The sequence below is a fragment of the Epinephelus moara genome, chromosome 18 (assembly GCF_006386435.1).
Source record: "Epinephelus moara isolate mb chromosome 18, YSFRI_EMoa_1.0, whole genome shotgun sequence".
NCBI lineage: Eukaryota > Metazoa > Chordata > Actinopteri > Perciformes > Serranidae > Epinephelus > Epinephelus moara.
In genome coordinates this window covers 10,511,959-10,524,000 of record NC_065523.1, presented here as the reverse complement: position 1 = coordinate 10,524,000, position 12,042 = coordinate 10,511,959, and the positions used below count along the sequence as shown (strand labels likewise).

Below are 12,042 nucleotides of genomic sequence, written 5' to 3'. Positions count from 1 at the left end.
CGGACTTCGTCGTCGCAGCGCTGTCGTCATCTGTTTAGCTCGCCTCTGGCCCGCCTATATCAGATACATCGATGTGATTGGTGCAGCTCGGCTCCAAGGGCATGGGTAATGAGCATCATTACTGATTACCAGAGTGACTTGCTGAGCAAATTCAAATTGTGCTCTCGCGAGAACTCTGGATTTCCAGGGTATAATGTTTGCAGTCAAGGAGCTCAGATCTTAGGTTGCTAGCTTGAACTCCAAACTAACCAGACATGCCCATTTCTGGTTGTTTTCCTCATGTCTTCTTCAATGTTTACACTCAAAACAGTTGTTTTTTAGCCAAATCAAAAAGCCCTTGTTTACTAAAAACTTGGCAGACTTAATTATAGGACAGATCTGAATGGATAATGTTTCACTTACATGTTAAATCTGGTGGAGATTGATCTGCACTTCAATTTGTGTGTGAGCAGTGTTGCTCAAGATACTTATTCAGTTCAACCAAACTGAATTTACTTCAAAGGCTCCATACAATCAAAGGTGCTTTTAAACAACTCTAAACGCTCACACTTCTGTACTCAACACATAAAAAAACCCCACTGAGGCCAGTCTCTGTGCCAGTCTAATACAACTTGTTGAACCTGTCTGTTCACTGTACACAAAGAAACACAACTTATAAACATTCAACTCTCAGCATACATCCTTCCACAACTTTTCACTGAAAAAATAATCACATTACTATAATGCATCATGAAGTATGGGAATGCAAACAGGGAAAACAGCAAAAGCAAAACTTAAAGTCCAACGAAACTGACATTTAGTTATCTCTTTTTGTCGTCAAACATTATGTATCCAGAGAGTTCTGTTGGTGCAGCGTAGAGAACTGGAGAGTGCTGTTGTTAAATTTTAGGTAACGAGAGAATGCTGCTGTTATACCATAGCAATTCAGAAAGTGTTGGCGTTAACACCGAAAGGACTGAAAGAGTGCTGGTGTTACGCTGTAGAAAACAACAGAGTGTAGTACTGTTGCTAAGCCATCGTTAGATTGTAAAGAATGAGAGAGTGCCGTTGTTACCATGAAGGAAATGAGAGCGTAAAGCCCTTTTCACACAGAGCGCGCAAAGCGCAGACCTCCGCCGACGAACCCATTCATTGTGTATGTGCTACCGCGGCGCAAGAGCGCACCGCTCTTCCACCAAGCTGAGCGGCGCGCGAGATGGCGCATGCCGCAGCGTCTGCGCGCCACCAGCCTGCGCTCGAATTGAACATTTTTTAATTTCACCGCAACGCGCTGTGACGACACCTCGGCGCGTCCAATAGCAGAGAAGAGCCTGAAGTAGACCCGGAAGCGGTCACCTTGGAGCTGTAGCTCCTGAACGAGCCTGTACTTCCCCAAATCCTGTCTTGCCCGCCTTGCTCTCCGATTGCTCTGCGCCCTACCCCGTGGTGGGCGCCACGAAAATTGCGCTCTGTGTGAAAGAGGCTTACACTTCAGGACACCAGAGAGAGCCGATGTCACACTGTAGGGAACCTGAGAGTGTCAGTGTTAGACAGTAGGAATCAGAGATAGGGAACCTGAGAGTGTCAGTGTTAGACAGTAGGAATCAGAGAGTGCTGCCACATGTAGCTTACACTGAGTGGAAACACATATTCCAAAATATACAGTAAATGTCTTCACTTTGGTTTCTGATTTTTTTTCAAAGAACAACACAGGACAGGTGATTTCCAGAGCAGATTTGTTGTTGAAGCAGACACAATTATGCAATTTAATTCAAGTTTGACTTTGCTAGATTTGATGTTGATGTCATTTGATCTATTTCTTTTATCATGTACTGTTATGAGAAACGGGGAACCACCCAGTGCAGCCAGTTTTCTTTTGTTGAACTTTGAACTCTGTGATGACTGCAGACGAGAGTTGAAGGACCAGCGTCCTAATTCTCCAACAGCCAGCTGTGTGTCTGTGAAGACTGACAGGTCCAGAGATGAGCCTCCATATTTAAGCAACAAGCCACTACCAGTGGACTCAGCTGACTCCAAGTAAGCTGACAAATGATCATGACGATGACCCTAGGAAATCATTTTTACTTAGGGTTAAAGCGATGAGATAATGACATTATTTTTATTGTGCCACACAACACCCCATCTCACATGGGCTAACTAAACACCCTTAAAGTGCAAAAAGTACAATCTGGGGAACTGCAACGCCTGCTCAGTATACTGTACTAGTTCTGGTAGCTACTATAGTGACATGAGCAATTCTTCTGGATTTTTTGATTTACAGGCCCAAAAGTCAAAAACAGAGGCCACTGTCTCCAACACCTAGCTGTCTGTCCATGAGGAGTGACGAGTCCAAGGGACTTCCTCTTGTCTTCAAGAAGGAGCAAAGTGGCTCTGATTCAAAGTAAGTTTGAATACTGATATAAAATTGATCAAATATGATTTTGTTAATGTTATGATAAAAGATATTAGAATTTGGGCACAAAAACGTTTTGCTGATTTACTCCAGAGACCAGCTCTATCAGAGCCAGAGACCTGACTCCCCAACACTGAGCCATCTGTCTATAAGTGACCAGTCCATGGGAATCCCTCTTGCTTTCAACAGTGAGACAATTCCAGCTGTCCATGTACAACAACCACCCAGTCAAGCTTTTAGAAAAGACTCTGAAATTGGTAAGACCAGAATCCATAAAGCATGAAGTTTTAAATTCTGCAGAATATTTATTATTTGTAGCCAAAACTACATCATTTCAATGTTACCAATGTGAGTGAGGACACAGCAAGCTTGCAGTCGTGGAAGTTCGACTGAACTATAACTTCTTGTCAAGATGTATGCTGATGTATTTCTGAAAACATATATGTATATATATTTATATATATACACACAGTTTTTAGTAAACAAGACTTTATCACCAGAGAAGATCATCATGCTCATTTTCCTTCCACACTAGTCACTTAAAACACAAAAGATAGCAGTAGTTATTGGACCAAGGTGCTTTGGCAAAGCAAGACGTGACGGACAACTTGATTTTACTGCTCTCTGGTAGTCCGCCATTGTTGTTGCAAGAATTGGCATGTCCGAAATGAGGTGATGACATCATCATTTTCAATAAACTATCCATATGGATACACAGAAACTGGAGTTTTGAAGAATCTGCACCTTAGTTGGCATTTTCAAAAATCTGCCTATGTGACCTAAAACTTGCATGGATGTGAGGCAAAAATGTTGAGGGAAAGAGTAGTTGTCAAAAATATCCGTAGACATGTGGACAAGACTTGAATGCTTCCTCCTGTAGTTCTTTTATTTTTGTAAAGACATAACATTGCTTCCTTCACTTCGCTTGTGACTGTAATTCTACTTTTTCTTTTTGATGCATTTTTCAGTGACTGACGATGTGCAGGAGGCTTTAAACAAACATCGGATCAATCTTAAAAAGAAGTTTGAATATGTCATGGAAGGAAGTGCTGAAGAAAAAAGTGGGATCCATCTGAGCACCATTTACACAGAGCTCTACATCACAGAGGGGGAGTGTGAGTGGATTAATACTCAACATGAGGTGTGGCAGCTTGAAACAGTATTCACCCTAAAAACCTTCTGTGGCACAGCAATCAACTGCAATGACATCTTTAAGCCCTTAACTGGACAAAACGAATGTCTAAAGGTCTTGACCAAAGGCATCGCTGGCAGTGGAAAAACAGTTTGTGCACAGAAAGTCATCCTCGACTGGGTAGAAGGGAAAGCAAACCATACAGTGAAGATCTTGTTTGCTCTTCCATTTCGTGAGTTGAACTTGATCAAAGGTGCAAAGTACAGCCTGCTGGGCCTGCTAAGCCTTTTCCATCCATCACTAGAAAAACTCACGGTGGAGATGCTTACTATGTGGAAAGTTGCATTCATCCTGGATGGCCTTGATGAAAGCAGACTTACGCTGAATTTCAAATGCAATGAGCATGTGTCCAATGTCACACAAATATCCACAGTAGATAAACTGCTGACAAGCCTGATCAAAGGGAAACTGCTGCCCTCTGCTCTACTCTGGATAACCTGCAGACCTGCAGCAGCCAATCTGATCCCTCCTCAGTACATCCACAGGGTGACAGAGGTACGAGGCTTTACTGACCCTCAGAAGGAGGACTACTTCAAGAAAAGATTTTGTGATGACGAGCAAGCTGGAAAAATCATCTCACACATCAGGGCACTGAAGAGCCTCCAGATCATGTGCCACATCCCAGTTTTCTGCTGGATGATTGCCACAGTGTTTGAGTACATGCAGAGTACAAATACAGGAGAGCTACCCAAGACCCTGACTGAGATGTACGCACACTTCCTGATGGTTCAAACACAGAGGAAGAATAATAAATATGGGAAAGCTGAGATGAATCAACAGGAGCTGATAAAGACCGACAAGGAAGTTCTTCTGAAGCTGGGGAGGCTAGCCTTTGAACATCTGGAAAAAGGTAACCTCATGTTCTACAAAGAAGACCTTGAGGAGTGTGGGCTTTATGTGAATGATGCTGCATTGTACTCCGGAGTGTGCACAGCTATCTTTAAAGAAGAGTGTGTACTCTTCAAGAAGATGGTCTACTGCTTTGTCCATCTAAGCATTCAGGAGTTTCTTGCTGCTGTCTATGCTTACCACTGTTACGCAACTCAGAACATAAATGCCATGAAGAGTTTCCTCAAACGAGATTCCACTCCCCCTGTACCATCAGAACTTATTGCAAATAAGTTATTCAAGAGAGCCATGCCAGAAATATCACACACTGAAAGCACAGGCAGTCTGTCTTTACATGAGCTTTTGGAGGGAGCTTTGGAAAAGGCTTTGGAGAGCAGGAACGGTCATCTCGATCTATTTGTCCGCTTCCTTCATGGACTCACAATCGAGTCTAATCAGCGTGCTTTAGGAGGCCTGATTGTCCAAAAGTCAAGACCAGAATCCATTAAAAAACACATCCGCACACTAAAAATGGTTCAAAGGAAGGCAGCCTCAACAGAGAGATGTATCAACCTCTCCCACTGCTTGACAGAAATGAACGACCACTCAGTAGACCAGGAAATTCAAGAGCTCCTGGAGTCTGAGAACAGATCAAAGCAGAAACTCTCCGCAGTTCAGTGCTCTACTCTGGCCTACAAACTGCTGATGTCAGAGAAAGTACTGGATAAGTTTGACCTCAGGACTTTCAACACATTGGATGAAGGGCGTAGGAGACTGGTACCAGTGGTGAGAAACTGCACAAATGCTCAGTAAGTGTTTTACTGTTATTAAGACTTCACATTCAGTTAAATCAGAGTTAAGCATGTAACAGTACACAGAGGTCATGGCTCCATGTAGGTTCTGTACAATGGGGAAAAAAATGTATATGGATCCGTTTGTTTTCATTTATTTAGAACAGACAGTAGTGTAAGTGTCAAAACCAGACAGAGTCGTCCTGCTGGGGACTGAGGTAATATTTTGCCCTCTGGCAACTTTGGTGAACTATACTCATGATAAAAATGAGAAACATTTTAAGAGGTAACAGATAGGATTCGTGGCGCCACCTAGCGCCAGTGGTGTTGCATTGCACTGTCGCAACGACCAAATTGACTGTGGGAATCAGAGATAATCAATAATATATGACTCTATTAGACTCTCTAAATTAAATAAAATGTAGGCTGTAAAGCCACCAAATGTAGGCTGTAAAGCCACCAGTATACCTCTATGTATATGTAGAATGAGAAGGTGTGTGGACAAATAAATGAGTAAAGAGACCAAGCAACAATTATCAGATTTATCTGAAGGAAAAACAAATAGTAATGCAAATAATTATACCAGAATGCACAGTACCTGTTTATATGTACCTGTTTATATGTTTGATTTGTTTGACCGTACAAACAGCCTCTGTCTTTCATTCTTTCAAACATCATATCCAAAATTCGGTTGATATCCAAATCTTTCATAACATTTAAAAGACAGGTGTGTTTCTTTCTCTGACCAGAAATGTCTTTTGGGCATTTATTTCTACACCAGCCTTGCAATCTGTTGGCAAGGTGGTTTGTTAGCATGTACCAACGCACAGAGCTGATTGTGAACAGGCAAGAGGCCATGTGTCGCAAATTGTGGTAAAAACCTCAGGTGTGGCACATATTCTGAATGCGCTGTATGCTTGTCCAAATTGCTCCTAAAATTTGACTAATATCAGCATATCCAACATGTCTTAATCAGGAACTGCTTCATGCAGAGACAGGCCTGGAATATTCAAACAGAATATATTGTATTTGTGATGCACATGAAATTCAGGATATTGTCATATTCTGAATAATACTGGAATATTAGTGTGCATGTAAATGCAGCCATTGTTTTACGGTTATGATTTTGCAGAACTATAATTCATATTGGTATACATCCCAGCTGCTGAGCCACAAATATACATTGGCTGCATGGTCATTATTTGTCACACTTTCTATGGTTCTGCTCCCTTTTTACATTTTAGTATGAAATATTTTGTATTTTCATTAGCCTTCTGTGGATAAATCAAGCTGAATTTTGTATCAACAGACTCTCTGGCTGTGGACTCAAAACTGAAGATGTTTGTGATGTCGTGGCTTCAGCCCTGAGCTCCAATCCCTCCCATCTGAGAGAGCTGGACCTGAGTAACAATGAGCTTCAGGATTCAGGAGTGAAGCTGCTGTCTGCTGGACTCCAGAGTGTGAACTGTAAATTGAGTAACTTAAGGTCAGACACTCTTTAATGTGTTCTTTATTTGTGTTTAACATTGTATAAAAATGTTAAATGAGAGACCTCTCTTTACACTTAGATTAAAGCAATGCAAGTTGTCAGGAGAGAGCTGTAAAACGCTGGCATCAACTCTCAGCTCCAGTTCCTCTAGTGTTAGAGAGCTGGATCTGAGCAACAACGAGCTGAGGGATTCAGGAGTGGAGTGGTTGTCTGCTCTGCTGGAGAGGTCAGATCCTTCACTGGAGGCTCTGAGGTAAATACTTTTTCTTGAAATGTAGCTTTTTTTTTTAATCTTCTCAAGTACAGAAAACACATTAAAACTAAGTACTTGTTTTTTCAGACTCAATCAGTGTGGAGTCACAGAGAAGTCTTGTGAGTCACTTGCATCAGCTTTCAGTTCTGACATGTCCCTGAAAGAGCTGGACCTGAGCAACAACGACCTAAGGAGCTCTGGAGCGACACTCCTGTCTGCTGGACTGCAGAGTCCAAAATGTAAACTAGAGACTCTGAGGTAAGTTTGGCATCACCTTTAAATGTTCCTCTGGTGTTCACTTTGCAACAAAAGAATCACTACTGGCCATCCCATCAGGCAAGAGAGAAGTGCAAGGAGAAGTTCACTCTAGCCACTTAACTGATCTGTTAAAGTGGAACCTTTGTTACTGTCTATGTAAGGAGGAAATGTTAGTGTAAAATGTTTGAAGGTGCAAAATCTGGTGGCAACACAAGAGGTCAATGAGAGCATACATACAAAACTTAGGATACAAACATGTAGGAGCAATGACATAAATTATGTGAGTACATCCTGTAATGTAAGTATCATATTTGATGTGTTGGGCTAGCGACCAATAAGTAGCTGCACATAGCCACATGCTAACAGAAACACGCAATGTTGTTTGCCGATGTTGGTAATTTGTCCCACGTTTTAGATAATTTTTCTGGCTGGAACATGTCGGGTTGTGAAGATCTTGGTTTACAAGTTTTTCTAGGAGATTTTTACTTTTTCCACTTTGCAATCAGAGACGGCTTTTATGGGAGGGGAGTTTAAAGGGCCAGGTGCTATAATGGAGTGTTTCAGACAGAGGGTGAAAACACGTATATTAAGGCGGACAGTGTAAGAAAAAAAGTGTTTTTTGAACAATGAGGCATGCAAACGTGTTCTAGTAGAAACCTAAAATACAAAGCATGAACCTGAGTATAATATGTTTCCTTTAACTCCATTCAGGCTGTCAGGCTGTCTGATCACAGAGGATGGCTGTGTTTCTCTGGCCTCAGCTCTGAACTCCAACCCCTCACATCTAAGAGAGCTGGACCTGAGCTATAATCATCCAGGAGACTCAGGAGTGACACTGCTATCTGCTGGGCTCAAGGATCCACACTGGACACTGGACACTCTCAGGTAAGTTGCACTTAAAAGAGTTACAAAGTGGGCAAATCTGGTTCCAGAATGAGCTCTAATAATCATTGGTTATGATTAGCGCTTCCTAATGCTGTGTTCACATTATGAGTGACAACGCAACAGCGTGACCAGCTACGTCATCGCTGAGTCGCTGTTGAAGTATTTGCTCAAGCGTTCGTTGATATAGTTACATCGCCACAGGCTTGTATGTGTCTGCTACTTGCCACAAAGTATCTCGAGTGAACATGTTCTTAAGTTTGTACTTGGTTAAAAATAGATGTTTTATCAATGTATAAGCATTGCATTTTCCCACCCCATTTCATCCCTGTGTGCGCCACAATGCACAGACAGCTAGCATAGGATCAGCTAACTAAGCTAAATAACACAGCTAAACCAAAATATCTGATTGGTTGACACCTCACTGAAGCATCATTGGAGCGCTGAAAACAGGTGAGGCCAGCTCAGCTTTGATTTGTAGCACGTCATGCCCGTCCACAGCAACAAGTATTGGGTGTCAGTTTGTAGCCTCAAATCAGGGGCACCATCAGGAATTTTGGGCCACATGAAAAAAAATCACATTGGGCCCCCCCTGCGCAACTGTTGTCACCACATCTCTAGGACCTAACTGAACCATTAACCATTTACTTAATTTTAACTTTGAAGGCTTGCAACTGTCTTGCTTCTTGTAGTTCAATGCTACCAGTACAATATTTACTGCTAGTGAGTTGTACATGCAACAGTCTGCACACAGTATGCAATTCACTATTTGATGCAAGATTAAAAGCCGCTATAAAACATGTGCTAAAGACTTTTAAGCACCTTTTACGGTTTTTACAGTTTAAATGTATCTTTTACAGTTTAAATGTAATTTTTATTGTAAAATCCCAAAATGGAAAATTCTCTTAACATTAATGAAAGACTTAAAAAAAACCTTAAATATACATTAACTTTTCAATCAAAATAAATTAAGATCATCATCTCAAAATAATGAAAACAGCAGATTTTTTTTTAACTTAGCTGCACATATATGCCAACAAGAAAATAAAGTTGAAATGGAAAATTATATTAAAAGGCCTTATGGAGGTGCTGAGTTAGGCTACTTAATGTTTCCAACTGTCCAGCATCCAGTACAGACAGTTGTAGGCTATTTTTGTTTCATAATAATCATTATGTGGAAAAATAATTTGAATTTCTGTCATTAAAAAATACTTCCTTTTCATTTTTGCAATGGTAAAAATGAGCAAGAGACAGACTCCCTGCAATGATGCTAACTGGCATGTTATTCAGCACAATGTTGCTCACCTTCTTCATTGGGACGGGGAGGGGTAAAGTTATGGGGAGACAGGGCTGCTGCTTCTGACTCATCTGTTGTTGAGTCTGGTAAAAGGGGCAGGGACAACTGATTTAATATGAATATCTTGCTAAACATTTACCTACACTGATTAAATGTAGGTTAAAAGGAGTGAAATGTAGGCTAACACTAGTCTGTAGCTAGCTTATTTCACTATAGACATTAAGCTAACAGGTTCATTTCTACCACTCACAGACTATAGGCTACCCACCTTTCTTGGAGAAAAACTGGGTCACATATTAACACCCTTTCTTTTGCCTCTCCTCTCTCTCCTTTCTCTCTTTCCTTTTGTGAAAATCAGATTTTCTTATAGTACTAGCCTAGGTTGCATGATGATGACTGTAGCGTTCTAGCGCAACTGCTGACTGCTACTAGGCACAGTCAGTGTGCTAAGGAAGGACCAAACCATTTCATGCTGACACAGGGGGATGGTCAGTCAATATATGTTATTGAACTGCTTTCGTAATGACATTGTTGTGGCAACATAATTGCCGCCTGAGTTATGGTTTGTGACATTTTTTTTTTCCAGGTAAAGAGACATACATTTATGTATTACTGATACTTTAGAAGGAAGTGATTGAGGAAGATGGTGGGCGCACAAAGTACAGCACCTTGATGCCAGAAGCCTAGGCTCACGTCCAGACTCCTGTCTGTGGTTTAGGCAACAAAAGCACTTTGTTTGAAGTTTAGGGAAAGATTGTGATTTCAGTTACATTTTAATGAAACTGAAATGACACAGACTTGTCTTGGGTTTAGGCAACAAATGCACTTTGGTTAAGTTTAGTTAAATGTTAATTAAAAGGGTAAAAAAAAAAAAAAAAAGCAAAAAACTGAACACTATTGCAAGATTGCTAATTACAGTAGAAAATAACTTAAAAATATGTTGTCAGTGAACTTTTTGCTGATGTGTTGGGATAAACATTTTTGTGACTGGCCAGATACACTAATGAGCAGTATTTCCTCATTGTAGTAATAGAAAACATAATTCGTTCAGCATTACTTTCCCTTAAAACATATGTGCTCTTTCAGATTAGTTGTATACAAACGGAATTTCTAGAAGACAGGGCTGAGTGATACTGATGTGTACTGACATAACTGTAAGGTGCAAAGGGCACGACCACCTTTCACACATACGTGCAAGACACACACTTGTGGTTGTTTTGTGTCTCCTTGTGGTCAGTTTGAGTCTTTACCTGGTTAGTATGTATTAATTCAAGTGACATTTTGTAGGTAAAGGCCAGGGGGCCCCTGTCACTTTGGGCCCCTGGGCCTGTACCTGGTCGTCCTGTTCAGTAATCCATCCATCGTTAGATTGAATTATAAAAGCATGTCACTTAAGTGCCCTCTCCTAACAATGAGTTTACTTGACTTTCAGACTGTCTGTTGTTTTTTTTCTACAGAGTGGACCATGGAGGTGAACACAGGTTAATCTCTGGGCCGAGGAAATGTGAGTAATGATGTCTGATTAAATTAGTAAATTATCAGTAAAAGTACAGAGGTATTATTAATAAAATTTTGTATCAAAGTATCAGCAGTAAAAGTACACAAGTCTTACAGTGCAGTGCTGGCAATAAATCCATTCCCTCAGACAGAAACCATTCAACATAACATCATCTTCCTTAGTTGTACAGTGGATCAGCATGCTTTATTATTTGTCTTTTTACACTTTCACATGAGAAAAAGCTTTCAGGGAAAAAAAGTGGATGACTTTACCGAAGAAAGAAAGTGATAAACATTTCACACAATATTATAATCTTTCACTGCGTCTCTACCTGCAGATTTATTCCGGCCCACATTGGACCCAAACACAGCACACAAACGCCTGTCTCTGTGTGAACAGAGTGGACAGGTCTCACATACAGAAGAATGGCATCCTTATCCTGATCATCCTGAACGATTTTACTTACAAGATCAGGTGTTGTGTCGAGAGTGTCTGACTGGGTGCTCCTACTTGGAGGTAGATATGGCTGGTGGAGCTTTCATCGGTGTGGCATACAAAGGAATCAACAGAACTGGTTCCTATGAAAGCTGGCTCGGATACAATGACAAGTCATGGTGTGTCAGCTGTTTTGGTCCTAACTACAAGGTATTGCATGACTGGAGAGAGACCAACATACCAATTGCCATCACATCACCCAGAGTAGGAGTGTATCTGGACTGGCCAAGAGGCACTCTGTCTTTCTACAAAGTTACTTCTGAAAGCTTAGTCCACCTGCACACTTTCCACCACAGATTCACAGAGGCACTCTACCCTGGTTTTTATGTACCGTACAATACATCACTGTCTCTGTGTTAGTCTTCTAAAGACTGCAATTACCACCTTGCAGTTCTATGCCTCTGTGAACCTGTCAAGTCGCAGTTCACATCCATGTCTGTCCAGACTCATATGTCATCATGACAGAAGACAGTGCTTTAACTACGGATCTTGTTGCAACAACGCGACATATTCTAAAACATGGATGCTTCACACACATCTTCAACCTGGCAGCAGTTTTATACACTCAGCATAGTTTCAAGGTGGACACCCAAGATTAGTGTCACCAGTTCAGTATCTGATCAAAAGTCTCCCCTTTTGTTGTTTTTCATAAGATGTGGTGTTGAAT

General features: G+C 41.1%; 1 protein-coding gene across 1 annotated transcript in view; it reads left to right on the top strand.

Moving 5' to 3' along the window:
- Window positions 1–11,780, top strand: part of LOC126405418 (NLR family CARD domain-containing protein 3-like) — a 15,206-nt gene extending 3,426 nt beyond the window's left edge. The window contains exons 4-12 of the mRNA XM_050069147.1: window positions 1,888–2,016; window positions 2,261–2,380; window positions 2,486–2,649; window positions 3,361–4,650; window positions 4,753–5,221; window positions 6,513–6,689; window positions 7,915–8,088; window positions 10,840–10,886; window positions 11,218–11,780. Coding sequence (XP_049925104.1) covers window positions 1,888–2,016; window positions 2,261–2,380; window positions 2,486–2,649; window positions 3,361–4,650; window positions 4,753–5,221; window positions 6,513–6,689; window positions 7,915–8,088; window positions 10,840–10,886; window positions 11,218–11,735 — 3,088 coding nt within the window. The 3' untranslated portion in view covers window positions 11,736–11,780. The remainder of the gene's footprint in view (window positions 1–1,887; window positions 2,017–2,260; window positions 2,381–2,485; window positions 2,650–3,360; window positions 4,651–4,752; window positions 5,222–6,512; window positions 6,690–7,914; window positions 8,089–10,839; window positions 10,887–11,217) is intronic.
- Window positions 11,781–12,042: the final 262 nt, after the last annotated feature.